We start from the raw sequence: 23682 nt of genomic DNA, 5'->3' as shown, positions 1-23682 counted from the left end.
TACCGCTATCCCTCTCCGGTCTAGTCTTCTCTCTACCGAAGTGAGAAGCCACACTTGGTTACTTACGATACTCTCTCAGTATATTGGTATTATGAGAAAAACCATAGATTTCTAGGTTGCATGTGCCCATAAAATGGTTTTATGATTCCGATGTGCAAATTTTGTTTTAACTTTTAATGTGACCTTGGGAACCCAATATTACTTCCAACTCCAACGTTGTCCTCTAAATTCCAAACCTAACATTCAACTCACTCATTGTTTGTGCCATCAATACAATGTCATCTACAATCAGCATACACCAAGGCACCCTCCCTAAATCCTATAAAAAAACCTCATCCAAAATCATTGTAAAAATGTTGGGCTAACTAGTGATCCCTAACAGAGTGTTAATAACTTAATTTACACCAAAAAAGACTTCAAGTCAGCAGTTAGATTTCGAACACAAATCCTTAATAATAAAAACATATCTCATATGGACCTAACATGTTTTCCTAGAACCCCTCCATAGGCCACAATTCTGCAAATCCGGTGTATACTATATGTTGGTGCACTTTATGCATGTGAGCATCTGACTTGCATATAACAATCTTGTTTGTTTTGATGATAACAAACATTAAATCCAAATCTTGTTATATTTTTAATGAATTTACTTAGCGTGAAGTTTAACCAATATTAATCAAATTAATGATTATGATTCAACAAATTAGAGCTTCAATTATACGTCGAATAAATATAGAGAGCTCTTTCTTGACTTTCCAATTCCAAAATATCGTATTCATTGGACACTGCTACAAGGAACATCATAGGAGCCCCTAAACTTCCCACATATAATCCTTTTTAAAAAAATAAAAACAAGTTTATTCATGGATGTATGTTATTATGATTCGCTTCCAAATAAAAAATGTATCCTATGCCATACATTTTCTCTTCGGTGCATGTTAAAATCTAAAATGTTTAATATATTATCCGATTAAAAAAAAGGATATTATGACGTAACTATATGATTCAGTTTTGTTAACATGATTTTTTTTAATAACACATATTTTTAAGGATTAATAAGATCCATTTCCAAATAAAAACATGATCCTATTACATAAGTATAGGATCCAATCCCAAATGCACAACCATATTTTTTGAAGATGCTTATTTGCAGTAGTGGGGTAGTGTGTCGCCTATTGAGTTGTTGCGAAAATGATTTTTTTGTCCATTTTAACAAAGGTTTCAGGGGCATATGAGCTGGTTGCAAATTTAGATTTTTTGTTTCGCGTCTTTGTAATAGTGGGGTAGTGTGCCGTTTAGTTACCTAACATTTATGAGTAAAGTCGATAGAATGTATGTGGAGAAAGAGATCAAATAATTGTTCGTGTAACTCGAACGAAAAGCGTATTGTGTAGATGACATGAAGCAAAAAAAAAAAAAAAAAAGATACACATTATATTATCAAATGCATTTCTATTTCGATATCAAATACAAAGATTTGTCAAAATAAAGACTGCATCAACAAGTGTGCCAAAGCATCGTAGTGCATTAATGTGTTTTGTTGTAATGTTTCAATTTTCAAATTAAAATTTTTATTTTTAAAATAAGATAGATAAACTCCTATTTTTATAAAATTATAATCAAGGTAAAACCATTTGTTTATAAACCAAAATACAAAATAGCTATATAAAGAAAATCATCACAAAATCTCAAAACATAAAAGTATTGATGTGTGTGTACTATCATGCATTTGTCTTCTTATGATTCGAAGAAGTACTTGAAAACATTTAATTCCCAACGGTAAGAACAAAAATTATTGAGTTCTCCAAAATATCACATACAATACAGACCAACTATACATAACAACAAAGAATAATTTTCAACCCAACGAGTCTGTTTCAACCCAACAAAACATGTAAACATACAAACAACAAACAAGACCCTACTAGTCTAACTAAGCATACAATCATGTCATAGCAACTATGTCACAATTAATACAACGAGAAGACTCACCTCACACGAAACCCGGTAAATCACCACATCATGCGAATAAATGTGTAACGCCCCAAAAATTAAAACATAGACTTTTCACTTAAAATAGTTTAACTAAATAAAACACTTTACTTAAATTCATTAAGTGAAATTCATTTGTTTTAAAACCATGAACTGAGGAGCCCCACAATAAGGCTCTAAAACCAACGAATACATGCGATAGACTCCCTCCTCCCAATGAACCGAAGAGCCCACAAGCATCGAACTCCTTGAAGGTAACCTCACGAGCCCATGGTCGAATGACATCCAACTCAGCTCAAAGAACCCTAAAGCCCTTGTACGCCACTGAAATCAACTCATCCCCGAATGAGCTTATTACACTAGGAAAATGCTCCAGCGTGAACCTCGAAACCTCTACAACGATGCTGTCATGAAGATCCCTCTCACTCAGACCTGAATCTCCATCATGAGTAGTCTCCATATCAAATCTAAAAAATGACAGGAACAAACAAAAAACAATGCATAGTGTTAACCCACACGATGTATACCCACCTACAAGTTCCTTGGTATTCCTGTAACACTTCCTTGACTCAAGTATGTATCTTGTGCTTTTAGTAGTACGGACCCAATACTACCTTCCACACCTATCCATACCCGCTCCAAGGATTGTTTCAAGACTCCTAATTCACTTCACATCACTCCACTAAACTCCTGGCACACATGCATATGTCTAGCTATATGCATAATACTACACCTCCTAGACTCTCTCTAGGATTCTTCCTTCCTAAAAACCCACAAGTCGAACAAGCCTCTACTAACATCATAGGAAATGCCTCACGAATGCGCGGCCGTCTATAATCCAGAATGAAATAGAAATTCGAATAAATGTCCCTACCTTAAAACCACAACCAGACAAGGAACATGTAATAAGGACAAAAAAGAAATTCTAAGGCTATTAGATCCTAGTTATGTACAAACCATATGACATTCGATTAACAGGTCAATAATATCAGGAGAAGATTCCAAAACATATATTGTAATCAACACATGTATGGAAAATGAGGCATCTATACAAATCAGACAATTCTAGCATGCAATTCCTGAACAAATCCTTAGCCAACAATCTAGCATGCATAACAATCCATAGCATAATACATAACCATATATGTATATTGGGAATCACTTACTTCCTAAGCTCCGGCTGAATGTACACATGGTATCCTCTTTTTATAATTTGAAGTTAGATCAGGAAACCATGTTCACGATCTCAAGCCAACAATCAAACAAGAACATGGCAAAAAATCAAACTCATGTTTCTGATCCAACTATTTTCTTATGTTTCTTTGAATAAAAAAATCTCTTTCAAAAACTTAGTTTAGAAAATCTCTATGTACTCAGTTTACTGTTGACCGTTGACTTTTTAATTGTGTGAAATGCATGTCCAATGTATGTCCTCTTCCAAACTTAGGTCAAAATGGTGAAAATGGAGTCAAAACTCCATGCATGACATCAATCAAATGAACTACTTCAGATCTGAAATGTATGATACACTAGGGAACTCAAAGAGTGATAAAGTTGCAAACTTTATCACTTCCAACCTCTCAAAAGTTGCATAACATTTGGAAACTTGTTAATCTTCTAGATCCAAAAGAAAGGAAACGTGAAAATAGAGTCTTGGATATTTACATAGGTCCAAAACCAAAGAGAAAGTTGTATAATCACTGGATCTGGCTTGCTTGCATCACCACAGCTTGATCCTTCCTCCAAAATGCATCAAAATGACAAGATTCTCACACGACACCTAAAGAAAGGCTAGGGTTTCGAATAAGGAGGGTGGAGGCTGAAGAGAATGACTAAACTCCTGAGTTTATGCCTTTAAATAATGCAAAAACCCTAATCTTCATGGGCTTGGGCTATAAGGCTCACCACGCCATGGTGAAGGTCTTATAATGTCGTGGTGCCCAATCAGGTGCGACCTAAACTAAGTGACATGGCCATGTCGTGGTGGATACCTTACCACGCTGTGGTATAAGGTTTTTCCTCAAAAAATTATATTTAAAATCCCAAAAATCACAATAAATTTAAAACTTTCAAAAACAACCCATAGTTATAAAAATATTTACAAAACCGATGTTTCCAAAATGTTTAACGAATATCAGAGTATCCCAAAATCAAAATATCATCAGACAGAAGGATGTATACGGTCAAGTCTTCGCCTTCCCGTGATCATCAGAAGTACCTAAAACCAGTGGCGGATCTTTATAGAGGTAATGGGGGCCATGGCTTCCCCCGTTTTAAAGTTTCTAATACGTTCATATGTATTGATTATTAATGAAATAAACGAAGTAATAAATAAATTCACTAATTACCCCTTGATTTAAGCTTATAATTAATAAAATCTGGTTAAACAAAGAAATGACAACTAATTAAAAAAAAGTCCAGGATATCACTGAAAAATTCAAAACAAACCATGTTTCATGAGGAAACTATATCTCTTAAACAATTAAAATCTAAAAAAAAACCAAACTCCAATGAAATGTACGACCTTCCTGACTCAAGATTTGAGTTTTTTTAAGTAAAACCCAAAAAAGAAAACCTCATTCTCTGGAAAAAACCCGCCGCCCAATTGCACCTCCTCTACCGGTTGTCGTTGCTAGACTGTCGCCTTCTTCGAGCGCTCTCTACTCTCGAGAGGACGCCAAACTTCGATCCATACGGTTCCTCTCTCTACTCCGCCAGTCGCCGCCTCACCGAACTGTGCTCTGACCTCCACCTTGCGATCTGCCGGCTACCGCTATCCCTCTCCGGTCTAGTCTTCTCTCTACCGAAGTGAGAAGCCACACTTGGTTACTTACGATACTCTCTCAGTACATATCTCTATTTTCTATTTCTCTTACTAGTCCCTTAATAAAATAGAGTGTAATGACTATGAAAGATTGTGAAGTGTGAAGATATATATGATACACACTAAAGTCTAACACATATTGCTTTATATAGAAAACATTTATTTATTTTTTTGATTCTTGTAAGTATAGAATCAATTTCAAAAAGTGTATATACATATTGTAAGTGTAGAATCAATTTCAAAAAGTGTATATACATAAGTACTTTATTTTATATAAAGTGAAATATAATTATTAAAATAATTAAGTATATCAAAATTTGTTGTTTATTAGAATATATTTAGTTTTTTGTGTATATTCTCATAAAATATATCTAATATTCTTGTTTAGATTTTGATAAGTCAGTTTTTTTGTTTAAATTTTGCTTAAATATATTTAGTTTTTTGTTTAGATTTTGATACCAGCATATTGGGACCATCATTTTCTTATACAATGTTTTTTTTGATGTTTTAAGTTCGGCCTCCTTAGTTCTGGTGTTCAGGTTCCGCCCCTGCCTGAAACCACAAACTAAAATCGTAAGCCAAAGCTTAGTGAGTTCCCCCAAAATACCACTACACAAACAGATAACATAAACAAACAAGCATGTCAGGTCCAATCAACCATCAGGTTGGAATACCCCAGACCCAGTCAACCTCCGGGTTCAGTCATCCTCAGGATGGAATACCCCAGGTTGGAATGCCAATATACAATGGGTCCAGTCATCCTCGGGATGGAATACCCTCAGGCCTAATCAACCATCGGGTTGGAATGCCCTCGGTCTGTTGGCTCACGCACATAGCAGTACATCGTCAACCACAAATCAAAATATGTGCACATATAACAAATAAACGTATAACTGACCAACAGACTATCAGACATACCTGCAAATCACTACTGCTTACTCACATCCTATATACCAGGACTCATATCTAACAGATCATGACAACATAACGACATACTATCACAGAGCAGAATATCCTATCTAATGGGCCGGCATTGGTGCCTTTGACCCATAAGTATAGTGAGGAAAACTCACATCTCAGTCTGAAAAAGATCGATGAACAACACACAGCTCCGAATAGCAGCTCAACGGTAATCTATTCATCAAATAATGACCAGTCTCAAATACAACTCAAAATACCCAAAATACCCCTAGGTCAAACTTGGTCAAATCCTGGTCAAGGTCAAATTCAAGCCGAAACCAAAATTCTCACAGCCAGGGTCACGTCGTGGACCTTCAATGGTCACGCCGTGATTCGAAAGAGTCCAAAATAGTCGAGGATCTCCATCTTCATGTCGTGACACCTCGAGCTCTCACGTCGTGAAGACGCTCTGAACATTTGGACAAGAAACCAAACCTTTCATATAGTCTTATTCACTCCAGAACATCATAAAAATCATGGATTTTTGGACATGCATGTCAAATACATGTCCCTACACCAACTAGGGCACAAATGGGGAAATATGACATCAAATCTCATGCAAGAGTCATAAAACTCCACCAAACTATAGATCTAGAAACTATAAGACTCAAGGGAGCCTGGAGATCCATAAAGTTGGCAGCTTTATGGATTCCAATACTACATCAACTTGAATATAGAGATATAAGCACAAAAACCTAGATCTAAACTTATGGACTCATAAAGTAATGAACTTGAAACTCACAACAGGTCCAGAAGGTGTCAAAAATGGATGATGGTGAGGCTTGAATGTAGAAATGATGAACTAGATGCTCTTCCTCTTCTTCTTTTTGGCTAAAAAAACCACAAATGAGCTCAAAGACCAACAAGGGATGCTAGGGTTTCAAAAGTCAGGGTAAGGAGGTGATGGAGTCTGAGGGTGGGCAAACCATAGCCCTCACTTCCTTTAAATACGGAATGAAATCCTCAAAAATAGGGTTTCCACATAGACAGTTCTCACGTCATGAACTATCCATTGCTCACACCGTGAGCCTCAAAATGGTATGCGCGTTTATTAAATTCCTCACGATGTGACGAGAAATCCCACGTCGTGAGAGGGGTCAGAACTGAAATTTTAACTTAATCAAAATAATAAAATGTGCACCTGAACCGAGCGTTACAATTCTCCCCCACTTGAATCAGACTTCGTCCTCAAAGTCCATTGTCATGAAAAACTCTAGGTAGTGCTCCCATTCGTCCTCAAAGTCCATTGTCGTGAAAAACTCTAGGTAGTGCTCCCACATCACCAACTCGGGCTCCCATGTCCATTCGGAACCCTTCTAATGCTGCCACTAAACCTTAACTAAGGGCACTAACTTGTTGCACAAGGCCTTGGTTTTTCGATCCAAAATCGCCACCAGTCTCTCGACGTAGTTCAGGCGATCATCCATGTAATGTCCCGAGAATTATAGGGTAAAAATTTCATTTTTAACACATATTGAAACATTCATTATCCTTTATTCAAAAATTTAGAAGTATCTCAAAATAAAACAATTATCAAAATTTATTCCCAACATCACGAATTGCAGAAAACACAGGTGTAAGCGTTGCGATCAAGCCGGGCCCTTCCCTGTTGAACCGGAAGTACTTGAAACTATAAACCAAAAACTTTGTTTTCCCACGATCATTTGAAGTACCTGAAACATAAAACTTAAACTGTAAAGTAAGTTCCCCCAAAGTACCACACATAACCAATACAGATAACAACATACATATATGAGCCTTTAGCTTGAATAGACCGCCTCGTAGGGCCTAAAGCCTATCTAGACCGTTCTCCAAGCCTTTGGCCTGACTGGACCACCTTACAGGCCTTCAGTCTATCCGGACCGCCCTGTGTATCTTGTCCTTCAGCACAAAGCAGGACCGCCTCAACCCAATAAAGTATAACATGTCAACATATACAATAACAATCAATAACCAACAATATAGGTAATCATAAAATCTAACATATCCTCAGTGAACAGCACTAATCATATAGATCTGCCAATCTAACACATACTCAATGAACACATGTATTATATAGATCTACCATTCTAATACATACTCATCATAACATCAATCCAATATATTAGGATACAAAATCCAGTGGGCCGGCCTTGGAGTCTTCGACTCACAAGTACTATGAGGAAAACTCGCCTCACAGTCTAAAAATACAGCTCAACAGGTCATATCTCCAATTGCTGACTCAATAGGTCACTTATCAAACAGTGACAAAATCTCAACTACATCTCAGTATACCCAAAATACCACTACGTCAAACTTGGTCAAAATCCTGGTCGAGGTCAAAGGTCAAAAAGCCAAACAAGTCAACTCAGGTTGAGTACATTCAATGTACTCAACATGTACACATGGCGTACTCACTAATCCAAAAATGGGGCTCCAAGGGAGTACGCGCAACATACTCAAAAGTACGTCTAACGTACTCAGACAAGGTCCAATCTTTCTATTAAGTGCTTATTCTCGTAAGTCCTTTCATCTAAATCCTATTAAGTGCTTATTCCAGCTTTATGACCTTGCATGACTATTAAGTGTCCAAATGTTAAAACCCTAACTTCTTAACTTATTAAGACATCACAACCTTTGCATGGTAGGAAAAGGACCAAGATCCCATTTTTATCACTCTAGACACTCTAAAACGTCCAAAAGGAAAACTCATTTGGTCTAGAGTAGCTCATACCCAAATGGACCAAGATTATGGGGCTAATAAACACAAAAGTCCACATCTATATAATGAAATAACCAACAAGTTCAGAGGTTTATACCTTTTGGAGGTTCCACATAGGGTGTAAAACTTAGATCTCAAAGCTTAGAGTTTCTTCCTTGCTTTCCAATGGCTTTCTTCCTTCAAAAATGGACATCAAACACCAAAAATAAGCTCAAAACACAACAAATGGGGATTATGGTTTGTAAGGGATGATGATAGGGATGGAGGCTAATGAATGAAGGGGTCTCAATGATTTAAGGATGCTTAAATAGGGTCCAAAACATAAAAATTAGGGTTAGGCCATCGGCCATGTGCGCCCAACGTACGTAATCAAATCCATGTTTTCCATTTAAATGCCACTTAGGACCAATTTGCAAACATATTACATAATAAGGGTCGAAATTGTGAATTACCTAAATAATGAATGTTACATACTTATTCCCATTCAAGTTAATGATGATGTTTCTCATATAATCACTAACAGGTAGAATCTTACCACTAGCAACTTCTATTAATAAGGCATTTTCTAGTTTGCGTAGTGGTAGTTTAAGTTTTCTACCAAATTTATGAGAAATAAAGGAGTAATTTGCTCTCGAATAAAAAAAATATTGGAAGGAAAATCATTTACTAGAAATGTACCTGAAGCGACATCTTCTTCTTCTTTTGTTGCCTTAAGGGTCATCTAGAATGCTTGTGCCTTCGGTTTTAACTTCATATTTGGCTTCGCAACCCCTTTCTCATCCGGACAGTCATTCTTAAAATGACATTCTTCTCCATACTCAAAACACACTTTTTTGTTGTTGGTACACGCGTTAGCATAGTAACTTGTTTTTCCACACTCGAAGTAGATCACCACTTCATCATATCTCCCAGAATGCTTCTTCTTGTAGTTTTCACACCACTCCGCCTTGTTGTTACCCCCATACTTCTTGTCCTTAGGGATAAAATTTGAAAACCTACATTGTTTATTAGAAATTGAAGATCCTTCAAACTTCCTTTCTCCCAATTTCTAGCTTTTTCCACACCTTTATCCCTTATATGAATCTCCAGATTCTTAGCCGCCCACATAGCTGCTTTCAAAGTAGTTTCTAGTTTTACTGTTGGTCCATAATTTGTTGGCAGTCCATTAACAAATTTCTCAATCTTCGATAGTTTAGTAGGGACCAAGTGTGAATCTAATTTCATTTTCTCTATGAAAGTGGAAGCATACTTACTGAAGCTCATCTTTTCCTTCTTCAGATTTTGGAACTCGTTATTGATTTCCAAGAGGTCTCTTTATGAGTAGTACACCCTTTATAACTATTCCAGGAGGTTTTCCCATGACATCTTTATTTCCTCACCTTTTGGCATAGTCTCGGTAAACATCTTACACCAACTTAACACTCTAATATTTAGTTTTCTGACTGCAAAGAAGGTCTTTTGTCCATTGTTGCAGTCATAACTTTCAAACACCATCTCTATTTCAGAGATACAGTCCATAACATTCAGTGGTTTTGAGGTTCTGGAAAGACTTGGTTAGAGGTCATGAAGTCCTTGTACTTGCATCCATTCCTATCAACCCCTTCATCTAAATTTTTCCTTCTAATTACTTGTGGCTTATCTTGATCAACGATCCTGTTATAGTTTCCTTCTTCAGACCGTTCCTCGTTAAATTGTTTGTCAATCATAACAGTCATTTCCCTTATAGTCTATTGTAGAAGTCGTCTCATTTCCTCCATTTTTGGTCTAACATGGCTTGCATCAAAGCTTGCAATCCTTCCATCATAACATGTTCAGGTGCAGGCATAAGTTCCGGTGCACATCTAATTACATGCTGAGGTTCAGGCTATCGACTTCCATTTTTGTTTGTCAGTCTGCTACGTGTCCTTATCATTATGTTCTAGACATTAAAGCAATTGTTCAGTGTATAGGAACACGAGTATATTATAACAGGGAAGGTATTATTTATGTTAGATGCATAAGGCCTTCTTATCAATCAGAAAAGTTACATGCTGGTTCTAATACAACACTTATACGTTAACAGTTATGTAAACATAAAATTTCCCCTTTTCCAAATCAAGGTAGGCAAACTAGATATGAAATCTAAGGCATAATTATGTTACACATAATAGAAATTTATACATCTATCCTAAAGTAAGATAGTGCATGTGTCAATTTAGGTATACAACCTAAAATATACTAGACACCTACATCACAATCATCACTTAGAATTCTAGGTTTAAGTATAGAATTTACTTACTAGTTTACTTAAAATAATGCACTGATACCAACTGTGACATCCCTAATTTTTGTGGTGAAATAATTTTGTTTCTTTATGCTTATTTAAGACAAAGTATTCTTTTATATTCGATATCAAAAAAAATTTAGAGAAACATTTCCATTAATATTAAAACATTGGATGTCATAACTGATACATAAACATAAGCATAAACTAGTCATTGCAGGTAGACCTGGCAATGGAGCGGGTTTTGACCCTGATTCGATCCAAACCCGTAAGAATTACATGGGTTTGGAGCGTAGTTTTTGATTCGTTTTCCCGTTAACGATCCATACCCGCTAAACCTTTTATTAAATGGGTCGGGTATGGATCATCACCGATCCGCTCCATTTATAATCCGCCCCATATAAATTTTAGAATTATACATTTATATTTTATACTTCTTAACGTTTAATTTTAATTCCAATCAAAAGTCCAAAGGCCAAAGAAAAAAATGCTTTTACATAGGAATCGATAACTCGGTTTCTAAACTTATAGACTTCTATCAAGAATCATAATGTCATTCAATTTATATTCATCAAGAAATCGTCATATCTATTTCTAATTCAATAAATCATTTTTTAACATGAAAAAGTTGGCAATTTTTTATTCGCAATCACTACAACCGGCAGTTATAAATCAATTCAAAGTTGTTGCAATAGTGATTTTTAATTCCGATTGAAATTCCTCGAGTATGTAATGTCCTTATCTAAATCAACTTTTTTTTATTTAAAAAAAGCTTAGTTTAAGTATTAAGATATAGTATACATTTTGTTATTTAAGAAATTTTATTTTAGGAATTAATTAAAATGTGTTTGATTATTTAAAAAACATTTGGGTTATGGGGCGGGTTTGGGTATTCGTTGATTCGGTGGATAAGGGTATGGGTCTGATTATTTAAAAACCTGCGGGTTACGGAGCGGGTTTGGATCGGATTTTGAAATTTGTTAAAAGGGCTTGGATCAAGGCCGATTCGCTCCAAACCCGCTCCATTGCCAGGTCTAATTGCAGGCCTTACAACTCTTCATTATACTAATGGCCATAATCTCCTTAATCACTTGGCAGATAAAAATCACCGTCCAACTGCCTTCGTACCACTACCTATGATACAAAAAAATTGAGTGGGTCAGGCTTGGGAGCCTGGTGAGTGCATAGGTTTTCAAACCACAATAATAAAATTAAATCTTTTAAATATATATATATTTTACACCAACAATTATCTCGATTATCCATTCTTGTTATTGTCACAAATTGATCCTAAAATGATGATCTTAATGGACCTATCCTAACGGATCACTATGAGTAACGAGTAGACAATATTGCTTTAGGGATTCCTTATTAATATATGTCAATAGAGACAACCATGTGGGGGATAGAGTACCCGAATAAACATACAGTTCATTAACACTTATAGATTGCGAGTCTGCCAGTATTCCATAAGATTGTCTAGAATAGTCAGTGGTTGTCATATATACTCTGCTAGAAGGCTAATCCCAGTAGTACAATAGTACCATATTGGTCACGACCTCACTCCGTTATTTTATTATTCACAACCCTTCACTACCCAACATAGTTTATGTATAATAATAAAATAAATACTTTATTCCAATATTTCAATTAAACAAGCAATATCCTGTCATGCTACTTTATCTAACACATTTATACAAATAAATAGTGCATATAATAGTTAAGCATTTAAATACTTTGTAGCTATGTGTAAGATGAAAGTAACTACACACTCACCTATTAAAGATGGACGGTTTGTGGGAAAGTGGTGGGATGTCAAGTCCACCAAGCAAATTACACCCTTTGTTTGCAAATAAAACGTAATATAATGGTAAAAAGGGGTATCGATCCTCGAGGAAATGGTTGTATTCAATCACCAATGCAATCCAATAGAACTAGTGTAATTAAACAAATTAACTACAATTAGACTAAAAAGGGGGGGGGGTGTTTGATTCCTTGAAAACTAAAAAAACTTGAATAATTAAAAATCTTGCAATTAAGCAAGTTGATGAGATGCTCAAAGGTTGGGAATAATTGGTTAACTATGGCAATTCAACACAATGAACATTTATGTGTTCATCATTAGGATCTAATACAAAGCTTATCCTTCATCCCAAATTGGTTATAGCAATCATGAAGCATGAGATGCCAAGATTCCGCACCTAGACCCAATCAAGCTACCTGCATCTGACCCCCACACAACCGGTCTCTAAGTGGTCTGTGAGGCTCAAAACGTGTCCCATTTATCAAATACAAGGAATTCCATATCAAGACCCGGGACCAATCTATGATTCAATACTTATGACTCGGCGCTATGGTACCTGTAGGGACGAGAAGACAAGAGAAAACAAAAATGCATGAACTTAAACTAGAATGCATCTAAAAAGAATGAAAATTAGAAAAGAAAGAAACAAAATATGAAAATTTTATGCAATTTTTATGAATGACCTAAATGACTTATTCTAGATGCAACTATCTACAACCCAAATGCAATAAAAACAAAAGATAAGAAATACCTCACCCCAAGCTTAAATTGAAGCATTGTCCTCAATGCTTAGGATGAGAGTAAGGAAGGATCGTACCGGGATCAAGCTGTAACGCCCGTAGATCAGGGCTAGTCAATTTAGAGACAATAAGAGTCAAAAATGACTTTTTGATAGAAGATTATTTAGGATGAATAATCCTAACTAAGTTGTAGTATATGTTACAAGGTTTCCGTACATATAAGGAATGCCGAAATCCGAGTTATAACGAAGAAGTTATGACCTGTCGAAGTTTTACGGCAAAACCGGCACGGCACCGGGAAGCGTAAATAGTGAATTTACGATAGAGCGAGATTTAGCCTTAGCAATCTAAACGAGAATCGAAGATCTCGTTGTTGGTATCGAAGCGATAAAAAGTTAGGCGAGAACGGACGTCAAACAAAGAAGTTATGAATTTATAACGAAGTTTTCTGTCGCGGCCTATTAAAAATAATTAATAAAAAATAAAGTCAAAATTAGCCGACGGAGTCTAAACGAAAGTCGTAGAGCATGGTCTCACCTTCGCGTGGATATAAAGAACGTCGAAAACGGAGTTCGTATGAAGAAGTTATGAATTTCCGAAGTTTATTAATCATTTGGTAATTAAATTTAATTATAAATCGAAGGTATTATCCGAAGCTGAGTCACGCGTCTGATCCATGGACCGACTCGGCGAGTAGGTGTTCCCTACTCGGCGAGTATGGGCCAACTCGGCGAGTAGGTGTCCCCTACTCGGCGAGTCCATCAGATATTTTCACTATAAATAGGATGCGAGGGCAGCCGACCCAATTGCCAATTTCTTCTCTTCTCTCTCCCGTTTTGCATCGTTTTGCGTGCCAGAAATACCCCGAAGCCCCGGTATTATACCCTAGCCCCGAGGCAAGTCCCGAGATCCCGAAGATCCCGAAAAGTGCGGTTCCCGAGTCGAAGCTCTGCCCGCAAGAAGTTTGATTTTCGAGGAGATCTTCCAGATCTGCTGAGGAATACTACTTCTATAAGCCGTAGTGCTGTCGGATCGTCTTCTGATCAAGTGAGTGTGTAGTTATTTCTTCTAATACAATAATACGAAGTATTTTATATAAAAATACGTGCTATGTGTATATATTTGGTTGTGTTATGTGTGAATGAGTATTCACTCTCTTCTATCTTACAGATCTGCTTATTTCTTTATGAGATATGTGTCACGTGTGTGTGCCTCATCTGTTATGTGATATATGTGTTGATTAAAGCATGCTATACAGGTTTTCTTTAAACTATGTATACAAATGTATATTTTTATCTACTAATATTGTTGGGTAGAACATGGGTAGATGGGTTAGTTGGTGACTATGGAGTTAGCGCCTGCTGTTAGATAAACCTTGGTGACTATGGAGTTAGCGCCTGCTGTTAGATAAACCTTGGTGACTATGGAGTTAGCGCCTGCTGTTAGATAAACCTTGGTGACTATGGAGTTAGCGCCTGCTGTTAGATAAACCTTGGTGACTATGGAGTTAGCGCCTGCTGTTAGATAAACCTTGGTGACTATGGAGTTAGCGCCTGCTGTTAGATAAACCTTGGTGACTATGGAGTTAGCGCCTTTTGTATAAACCTTGGTGACTATGGAGTTAGCGCCTATTGCATAAACCTTGGCGACGATGTGACTTCGTGCCTATTTGATGAACCTTGGCGACTATGGAGTTAGCGCTTGTTAAGTAAACCTTGGCGACTATGGAGTTAGCGCTTGTTAAGTGTACCTTGGTGACTATGGAGTTAGCGCCGCTTGAGTAAACCCCGACGACTATGGAGTTAGCGTCTTATAACTATGGATTTAGTACTCGATAGATAAACTTTGGCAGCAATGGATTTCGTGCCGATTCCTTAGGAATAAGTGAATGAAGGATAGTTGGTTCTTAGGGGGAAACCTTAAGAAGATGATGGAGATGGGTATTTGAGTTGATTGTTTGATAATTGAATATAATAAATGTATTATTGTGGGTTGAAAACCCTATATGCTCACCAGGCTCCCAAGCCTGACCCACTCAGTTTTCTTTTCATTACAGGTAATGACACAAGAGTATAAGTCGGCGGACTTGACGAGAGATTTTGGATTATAGATCAGTAGTTGAATAACTATTGTAAGGTCTATTTTATGTTGTTTATGCTTTTGGTCTGTAACGAACATGACATCCCGAGGTTTTATTATTTAATAAAAATACATTCTTTTTGAGAAATGTTTTGATAAAATGGTTATCATATTTTATTTTGGGGACAAATTCCGCAACCGTTTTCTTTAAACGATCACTCTGATTTTGAAAACAAAGCATAAACAAATCGGTATTTTCTGGCCGTGAAATTGGGGATGTCACACAAGCTTAAAAAAAAGGGTGTAGATTGACGATTTTTCACCATTGGAGACCTGCAAGAGGCGATTTTGGGAGCTAGAAACCATTTCCTTTCATCTTTCCAAATCTTAGGTAGTTTCTTTATGCAATTAGATTATTGTTCTTGTTACTTTGTTGCCATGAGTGGCTAATACTCTTATCTGGTTGACTTTGGCTGAAAACCAATGAATGTTTTTGTGTTTTGAAGGATTTATGTTGATTATCAATTTATTCCAAGTTTATGATTCTAGTTTGCAATTCTTATGCTTATTTGATGCTTTGATCATGAGCTTAGTAATTGAATGAGCAATTATTGATTTGTTTCTTTGATTTTGCATTGGATCATTGAATTTATCTAGAACAAAAGCTTTATGATGGTAGAAATCATCTCTAGCTTATGAATCATAACTCCTTTATGGATGTGTAAGCATTTGACATCCTCTAGGAATTGGGGATTCCTTCATTCTTAAGGCTAATTGATTTCTTGGAATCAATTGCTTCAATTGACCCTTGATCTTAATTAAGAAGGTGTGTTGTGGGCTTCCCCAAACTCCATACTACTTATGAGGAATCTTGGCATCTCATGCTTCATGATTGCTATAACCAATTTGGGATGAAGGATAAGCATTGTATTAGATCCTAATGATAAACACATAAATGTTCATTGTGTTGAATTGCCATAGTTAACCAATTATTCCCAACCTTTGAGCATCTCATCAACTTGCTTAATTGCAAGATTTTTAATTATTCAAGTTTTTTTTTAGTTTTCAAGGAATCAAACACCCCCCATTTTTTAGTCTAATTGTAGTTAATTAATTTAATTACATTAGTTCTTTTGGATTGCATTGGTGATTGAATACAACCATTTCCCCGAGGACCGATACCCCTTTTTACTATTATTTTACGTTTTATTTGCAAACAAAGGGTGTAATTTGCTTGGTGGACTTCAAGTTTAGAAACATCCAAAACTTCAAGCGGAGATTATTTATTCACAATGCATTTATTTAACGTCTTTTCCAAGACATAGCCTCGCCTCCGTCAATCTTCGTAATTCGGGTTTTCCAATGTTACTTTGTCGAATTCTCCCGTGTCGAAGCCTTCATAGAACGGTTTCAAGCGGTGCCTGTTCACTTTGAATATTTGATTTGTGTCCAAACTCTTTATTTCAACCACACCGTGACCAAACACTTTTATAACAATAAAAGGTCCATGCCATCGAGATCGCAATTTTCCCGGGAATAACTTTAAGCGTGAATGATAAAGAAGAACTTTTTGGCCCGGAATAAAATGCTTACGAGTGATGTATTTGTCGTGAAACGCTTTTGTTTTATCTTTGTAGATGCTTGCATTTTCATAAGAATCGTTCCTCAACTCCTCGATTTCTTGAATTTGCATTTTTCGGCGCTTTCCACTTTCTTCAAGATTGAAATTGCACTTTTTAACCGCCTAATATGCCTTGTGTTCCAATTCCACTAGTAAATGATAAGACTTTCCATAGACGAGGCGGAATGGAGACATACCAATTGGAGTTCTGTAGGCGGTCCGATACGCCCACAATGCATTTTCTAACTTCAAGCTCCAATCTTTTCGTGTAGTGTTGACCGTCTTCTCAAGAATTTGTTTGACTTCTCGATTTGACACTTCGGCTTGGCCATTTGTTTGTGGATGATAAGCGGTCGATATCCGGTGTGTGACACCATATCTCTTTGTCATGGCTTCCATCATTTTATTGCAAAAATGAGTTCCCCTATCACTCACCAAAGCTCTTGGTACACCATATCTTGCGAAAATGTTGGATTTCAAGAAGTCAATTACCGTTTTAGAATCATCATGTCGTGTTGCCTTTGCTTCCACCCACCTCGAGACGTAATCAACCGCCAAGAGTATATAAGTATATCCAAAAGAAATGGGGAATGGGCCCATGAAATCGATTCCCCATACATCAAAGATCTCACAAATGAGGATGGGGTTTTGAGTCATTTCATTCTTCATGGATATTGTTACCATTCTTTGACATCTATCACAACTCTTGCAAAATAGATAAGTATCTCTTGACATTGTGGGCCAAAAGAGTCCGCATTCGAGCACATTTCGCATGGTTTTGTTTTGACCAAAATGTCCTCCGCATGCATACTCATGGCAAAACTTCAAGATGGATTCGACTTCATTTTGGTGAACACACCTCTGTATTAGTTGATCTGGATAATGTTTCCAAAGATAAGGATCGTCCCATATGTAGTATTTGGAATCACTCTTCAACTTGACCGTTTGGTGCTTGGTAAACGCGTGGGGAATTTCTTTCGTAACCAAGTAGTTCACAATATCCGCATACCATGGAATAGTGTTTGAAATGTAGAAGAGATGTTCATCCGGGAATTCATCTAGAATGGAAGAAGAGGAACTACCAATATGCAACCGGCTTAGATGATCTACAACTAAGTTTTCGGCACCACTTTTGTCCTTTATCTCAAGATCGAATTCTTGTAAGAGAAGAATCCACCTAATCAACCGTGGCTTGGCATGTTTCTTGGTCATGAGGTATTTCAAGGCGGCATGATCGGAGTACACAATTACTTTTGTCCCTAGAAGGTATTGCCGGAATTTCTCCAATGCGAAGACAATAGCTAGAAGTTCTTTCTCGGTGGTGGAATAGTTGGCTTGAGCATTATCCAAGGTTTTGGAGGCATAATAGATGACATGTGATGCTTTGCCCTCCTTTTGACCTAAGACCGCTCCAATGGCGAAATTGCTCGCATCACACATGATTTAAAATGGAAGCTCCCAATTTGGAGGTTGGATTATAGGGGCGGAGGTGAGCAAGTCTTTTAGTTTGTCAAAGGCTTATTGGCATGCAACATTGAAGTCAAAGTCAACATCCTTTTGGAGAAGGAGGCACATCGGTCGCGTGATCTTCGAGAAATCTTTGATAAATCTTCTATAGAAGCCCGCATGGCCCAAGAAAGATCGCACTTCTCTAGCACATGTTGGGTAAGGAAGGGTTTGGATGACATCAATTTTGGCTTTATCAACTTCAATTCCCTTTTTGGAGACAATATGACCCAAGATGATGCCTTGATTGACCATAAAGTGACAATTCTCAAAGTTTAACACTAACTTTTTCTCAATGCACATTTTCAAAATCTTCTTAAGATTATCCAAGCATTCGTCAAACGAATTGCCATACACCGTGAAGTCGTCCATAAATACCTCAATTATATTCTCTACATACTTAGAAAAAAAATGCTCACCATGCATCTTTGGAATGTGGCGGGGGCATTGCATAATCCAAATGGCATCCGCTTGTAGGCAAACATACCAAAGGGGCATGTGAAGTTCGTCTTGTCTTGATCTTCGGGTGCAACGGGTATTTGATGAAAACCCGAGTATCCATCGAGGCAACAATAATGCAATTTTCCCACCAATCTCTCAACCATTTGGTCGATGAAAGGAAGAGGGAAATGATCTTTTTGTGTGCTTGAATTTAACTTTCTATAATCAATGCATACCCTCCATCCATTTTGAACTCGAGTGGGTACCATTACACCCTTGTTATTCTCTACAATTGTGATTCCTGTTTTCTTGGGAACCACTTGGACCGGACTAACCCATTTGGAGTCGGAAATCGGGTAAATCATGTCCGCATCAAGGAGTTTGATGATTTCTTTCTTAACAACTTCCATCATGGGAGGATTTAATCGTCGTTGAGCTTCTCTTCTAGGTTTACAATCATCTTCCATGAGGATCTTGTGAGTGCAAATATTAGGACTTATCCCCTTGATATCCGTTATCGTCCATCCCGTTGCTTCTTTATGTTCCTTCAATACTTCAACCAATTGATTTTCTTCAAAGTCTTTCAATTGAGAGGAGATGATCATCGAAAGAGATTTGTCTTGACCTAGATAAACGTACTTCAAATGGCTGGGCAAAACTTTCAATTCAAGTGTGGGTGGTTGGATTATTGAAGGGGGCATCTTGTTTGGAGAATGAGATAAGGAAACTTGAGAAACATCCTTCTTTGTGGAATTGTTAACTTCTAAAATGTTCACAATCTCTTCAACTTCAGAGTTCAATGTGTACATATCCAATGTTTTCTTCAAACTTTCACAATCAAGACTCAAGTTGAGCACCATCTTCAAAATATCTCCATATGATAAATCGAATAGTTATTGGGTGATTGGTTCAATCACATCGACCCGATATAATGGAGAAATATTGCTAGGATACCTCATGGCTTCAAAGATGTTGAAGTGAATGGTCTCGCCATCGAACTCCATGGTGATCTTCCCATTATGAACATCAATAATCGTGTGAGCGGTATTCATGAAGGGTCTTCCAAGGAGAATCATAGATGACTTGGATGGAGTCTTCTCTTCAAGGTCAATGACATAGAAGTCCGCGGGAAATACTAGTTGATTGACTTGCACTAGTACATCTTCTAACACGCCTCTTGGAAATACACTTGACTTGTCCGCTAATTGAATTATCACTCCGGTTTCTTCCAAAGGACCAACATTGAGAGATTGAAAAACCGAGAAGGGCATCACATTTATTGAAGCTCCAAGATCTAGCATTGCACTTTCAACATGTAAATCACCAATTGTGCATGGAATAGCGAACCTTCCCGGGTCCTTGCATTTGGGTGGTAACTTCTTTTGGATAACCGTGGACACATTTGCATTGACTTGAATCTTTTCATTCGCCTTAAATGTCCTCTTATTGGTGCATAAATCCTTAAGGAATTTGGTATAGCGTGGTATTTGCTTGATTGCATCCAATAAGGGAATGTTGATTTGGACTTTACGGAAGGTTTCAAGAAATTCCTTTTCATCCTCCTTTTTCTTCGATGAAGCCAAACGGGATGGGAATGGTGGTGGTATAACCAATGGCTTGACATTCTTGTTGGAAGAGTCGGGTTGATCAACGTTTGGCACAACCGGTTCCTTTGGAGGAGTTACAACTTTCGAAGGTTCCACTATAATAACTTCATCTTCGTCTTCTCTTGAGACTCTCTTAGGGTTACTTTCTCCAAGTGTTTTCCCACTTTACAAAGTTATTGCACTCACATTGGGGTTCTTCTCGGTTTGAGATGGAAGTTTACCCCTTTGTTCCATCTTGTTGAGAGCGGTGGCCAAGTCTCCAATTTGTGCTTGAATGTTGGAGAAGGTGTTCTTGGTTTATTGCTGAAATTGGGTTTGACTTTGAGCAAGAGAAGTAACAAGTTCTTGAAGGCTCATTTTATGGTTACCACTTGATTGGCCTTGTTGTGGAGGTTGTTGGTAGTTTGGAGGGTGAAAAGAAGGTTGTGGATATGGAGGTTTTTGAGAGGGGTATTATGGATGTTGGGGTCCCATCAAAATATTTGGTGGGTTTTGCTTTGGTGGATATGGATTGTGTAGGTTGTTCCTCCAATTTGGGTTGAAGTTGTTTTGAAATCCCATGGGTCTTGGTTGACCTTGATATCCTCCCATTGCATTCACATCTTCCGGTTCGTTACTAAGTGAGGGACACTTATCCGTAAATGCCCCGTCATTGCACAAATGCCGCATACCGTCAATTTTTGACCACTTCCCACCACCATTTGACTTAGCACATTAGTCAAATCCAAGAGCTTTGATTCCAAGTGTTGAGTGTTGCTAACTTCACCAACTGCTTGTGGAGAACTTCTCTTCATCTCATTTCGAGTCCCAAAGTTCCTTTGATTTTGAGAAATGGTGCCAAAAAGTGATCGGATTTCGTGAGGTGTCTTGTTGAAGATGTCACCACCACTTGAAGCATCAATCATCCTTCGATCTTTTTCATTCATACCCTCATAAAATTGTTGAAGAAGTAGTTGTTTGGGAATGTTTTGTTGAGGACAACTTGTACAAAAGTTGTTGAATCGCTCCCAAAAATCATGAAAATTCTCATTCACCCCTTAACGAATCCCCAAAATGTCACTTCTTTGGCTTGATATCCGAGATGTGGGATAGAACTTGCTATTGAAGGACTTGAGTAACTCTTCCCATGTGTGAATAGATCCCGGTGGTAAGTTGAATAGCCACTCTCTAGCTTTATCTTCCAAGGTGAGCAGGAAGGCGGTTAGCTTGAAATCATCCAATGTCACATTTTCGGGCAACATGCTAACACATATCATATGAAAGGACTTCAAATGCCTTTGAGGATCTTCTCTATCTAAACCATGGAACTTGGTAAGTTGATGTATGAAACTTGACTTCAATTCAATTCCTCGGCGGTTTGCGGGATAAACAATAGGAAGAGGTGTATGAGTAACATCCGTTTCCATCATTTGTCTAAGTGTCAACTCTTGAGGGGGATTGAATGGATTAGGGTTGTGGGGATATTGTTGCAAGTAATTGGGATGTTGTTGGTAAGGTGGGTATGGGTATTGTTAGGGATTGTAGATTGGTGGTGGATAAGGTTGGTAGTTAGGGTATTGGTTGTAAGGATGTTGTTGTTGTGGGTACATTGGGTTTTGGTACATTGGAGGGTGTTGGTAATTGGGTTGATTTGGGTAATGTACTTGTTGAACTTGAAAAGCATTGTGTTGAGGTTGGTTTTTTTGGTGGAAGTGTTGGTTTTGTGGTTGTGGTAGTGGTTGATAATTGGGTTGGTTTTGAGGAGGGGATTGATACCAAGGTGGCATATCAATGAGAGGTTGTTGTGGTTGTTGTCTTGGTTGATGGGGTGGGGTATTAGCATCTTGATTATTTGGGTTTGGGTTGGGATTGTGAGGTGGAGTGTGATTCATGGCTATGTAGTTTTCAAAAGGAATGTCTTCAAAGGATTGACCAACAATTGGAGAATTCGGCTCGGTGTCGGTATCACTTGAAGTATGAACTTGATCTTCTATGTTGATTAGTGGAGAAGAGGAAGAAGCTTGAACAAGTTGTTGTTGCTTTGCATGTTTGGCTAACTTTTTCAATCTTTTTGCTTCTTTTTCAATTTCCGGATTGTAGAGTAGTTCACCGGTTCTTGTAGACCTAGGCATAAACAATCAAATAACAATAACCAATTTCCCCGGCAACGGCGCCAAAACTTTGTGGGATGTCAAGTCCACCAAGCAAATTACACCCTTTGTTTGCAAATAAAATGTAATATAATGGTAAAAAGAGGTATCGATCCTCGGGGAAATGGTTGTATTCAATCACCAATGCAATCTAAAAGAACTAGTGTAATTAAACTAATTAACTACAATTAGACTAAAAAGGAGGGGGGTGTTTGATTCCTTGAAAACTAAAAAAACTTGAGTAATCAAAAATCTTGCAATTAAGCAAGTTGATGAGATGCTCAAAGGTTGGGAATAGTTGATTAACTATGGCAAATCAACACAATGAACATTTATGTGTTCATCATTAGGATCTAATACAAAGCTTATCCTTCATCGCAAATTGGTTATAGCAATCATGAAGCATGAGATGCCAAGATTCCTCATAGGTAGTATGGAGGTTGGGGAAGCCCACAACACACCTTCTTAATTAAGATCAAGGGTCAATTGAAGCAATTGATCCCTAGAAATCAATTAGCCTTAAGAATGAAGGAATCCCCAATTCCTAGAGGATGTCAAATGCTTACACATCCATAAAGGAGTTATGATTCATAAGCTAGAGATGATTTCTACCATCATAAAGCTTTTGTTCTAGATAAATTCAATGATCCAATGCAAAATCAAAGAAACAAATCAACAATTGTTCATTCAATTACTAAGCTCATGATCAAAGCATCAAATAAGCATAAGAATTGCAAACTAGAATCATAAACATGGAATAAACTGATAATCAACATAAATCCTTCAAAACCCACAAACATTCATTGTTTTTCAGCCAAAGTCAACCAAATAAGAGTATTAGCCACTCATGGCAACAAAGTAACAAGAACAATAATCTAATTGCATAAAGAAACTACCTAAGATTTGGAAAGATAAAAGGAAATGGTTTCTAGCTCCCAAAATCGCCTCTTGCAGGTCTCCAATGGTGAAAAATCGTCAAACTAGCAGATAGATCTGATCCCCCGAGGTTATGGTG

At 37.4% G+C, this 23682-nt stretch overlaps 1 protein-coding gene across 1 annotated transcript; it reads right to left on the bottom strand.

Annotated features, from left to right (window-relative positions):
* Nucleotides 1-19824: 19824 nt before the first annotated feature.
* LOC111889421 (uncharacterized) lies at nucleotides 19825-21332 on the bottom strand. The gene is made up of 3 exons (XM_052763840.1): nucleotides 21210-21332; nucleotides 20760-20857; nucleotides 19825-20701 (listed from the first exon to the last, which is right to left on the bottom strand). The coding sequence occupies exons 1-3, from the start codon at nucleotides 21330-21332 to the stop codon at nucleotides 19825-19827; spliced, it is 1098 nt and encodes a 365-aa protein (XP_052619800.1).
* Between the last annotated feature and the right edge of the window lie 2350 nt (nucleotides 21333-23682).

Source organism: Lactuca sativa, chromosome 5 (assembly GCF_002870075.4).
Source record: "Lactuca sativa cultivar Salinas chromosome 5, Lsat_Salinas_v11, whole genome shotgun sequence".
Classification (NCBI taxonomy): Eukaryota; Viridiplantae; Streptophyta; class Magnoliopsida; order Asterales; family Asteraceae; genus Lactuca; species Lactuca sativa.
Note: the sequence above shows the minus strand (reverse complement) of the source record. Positions and strands in the feature narration are given on the sequence as shown.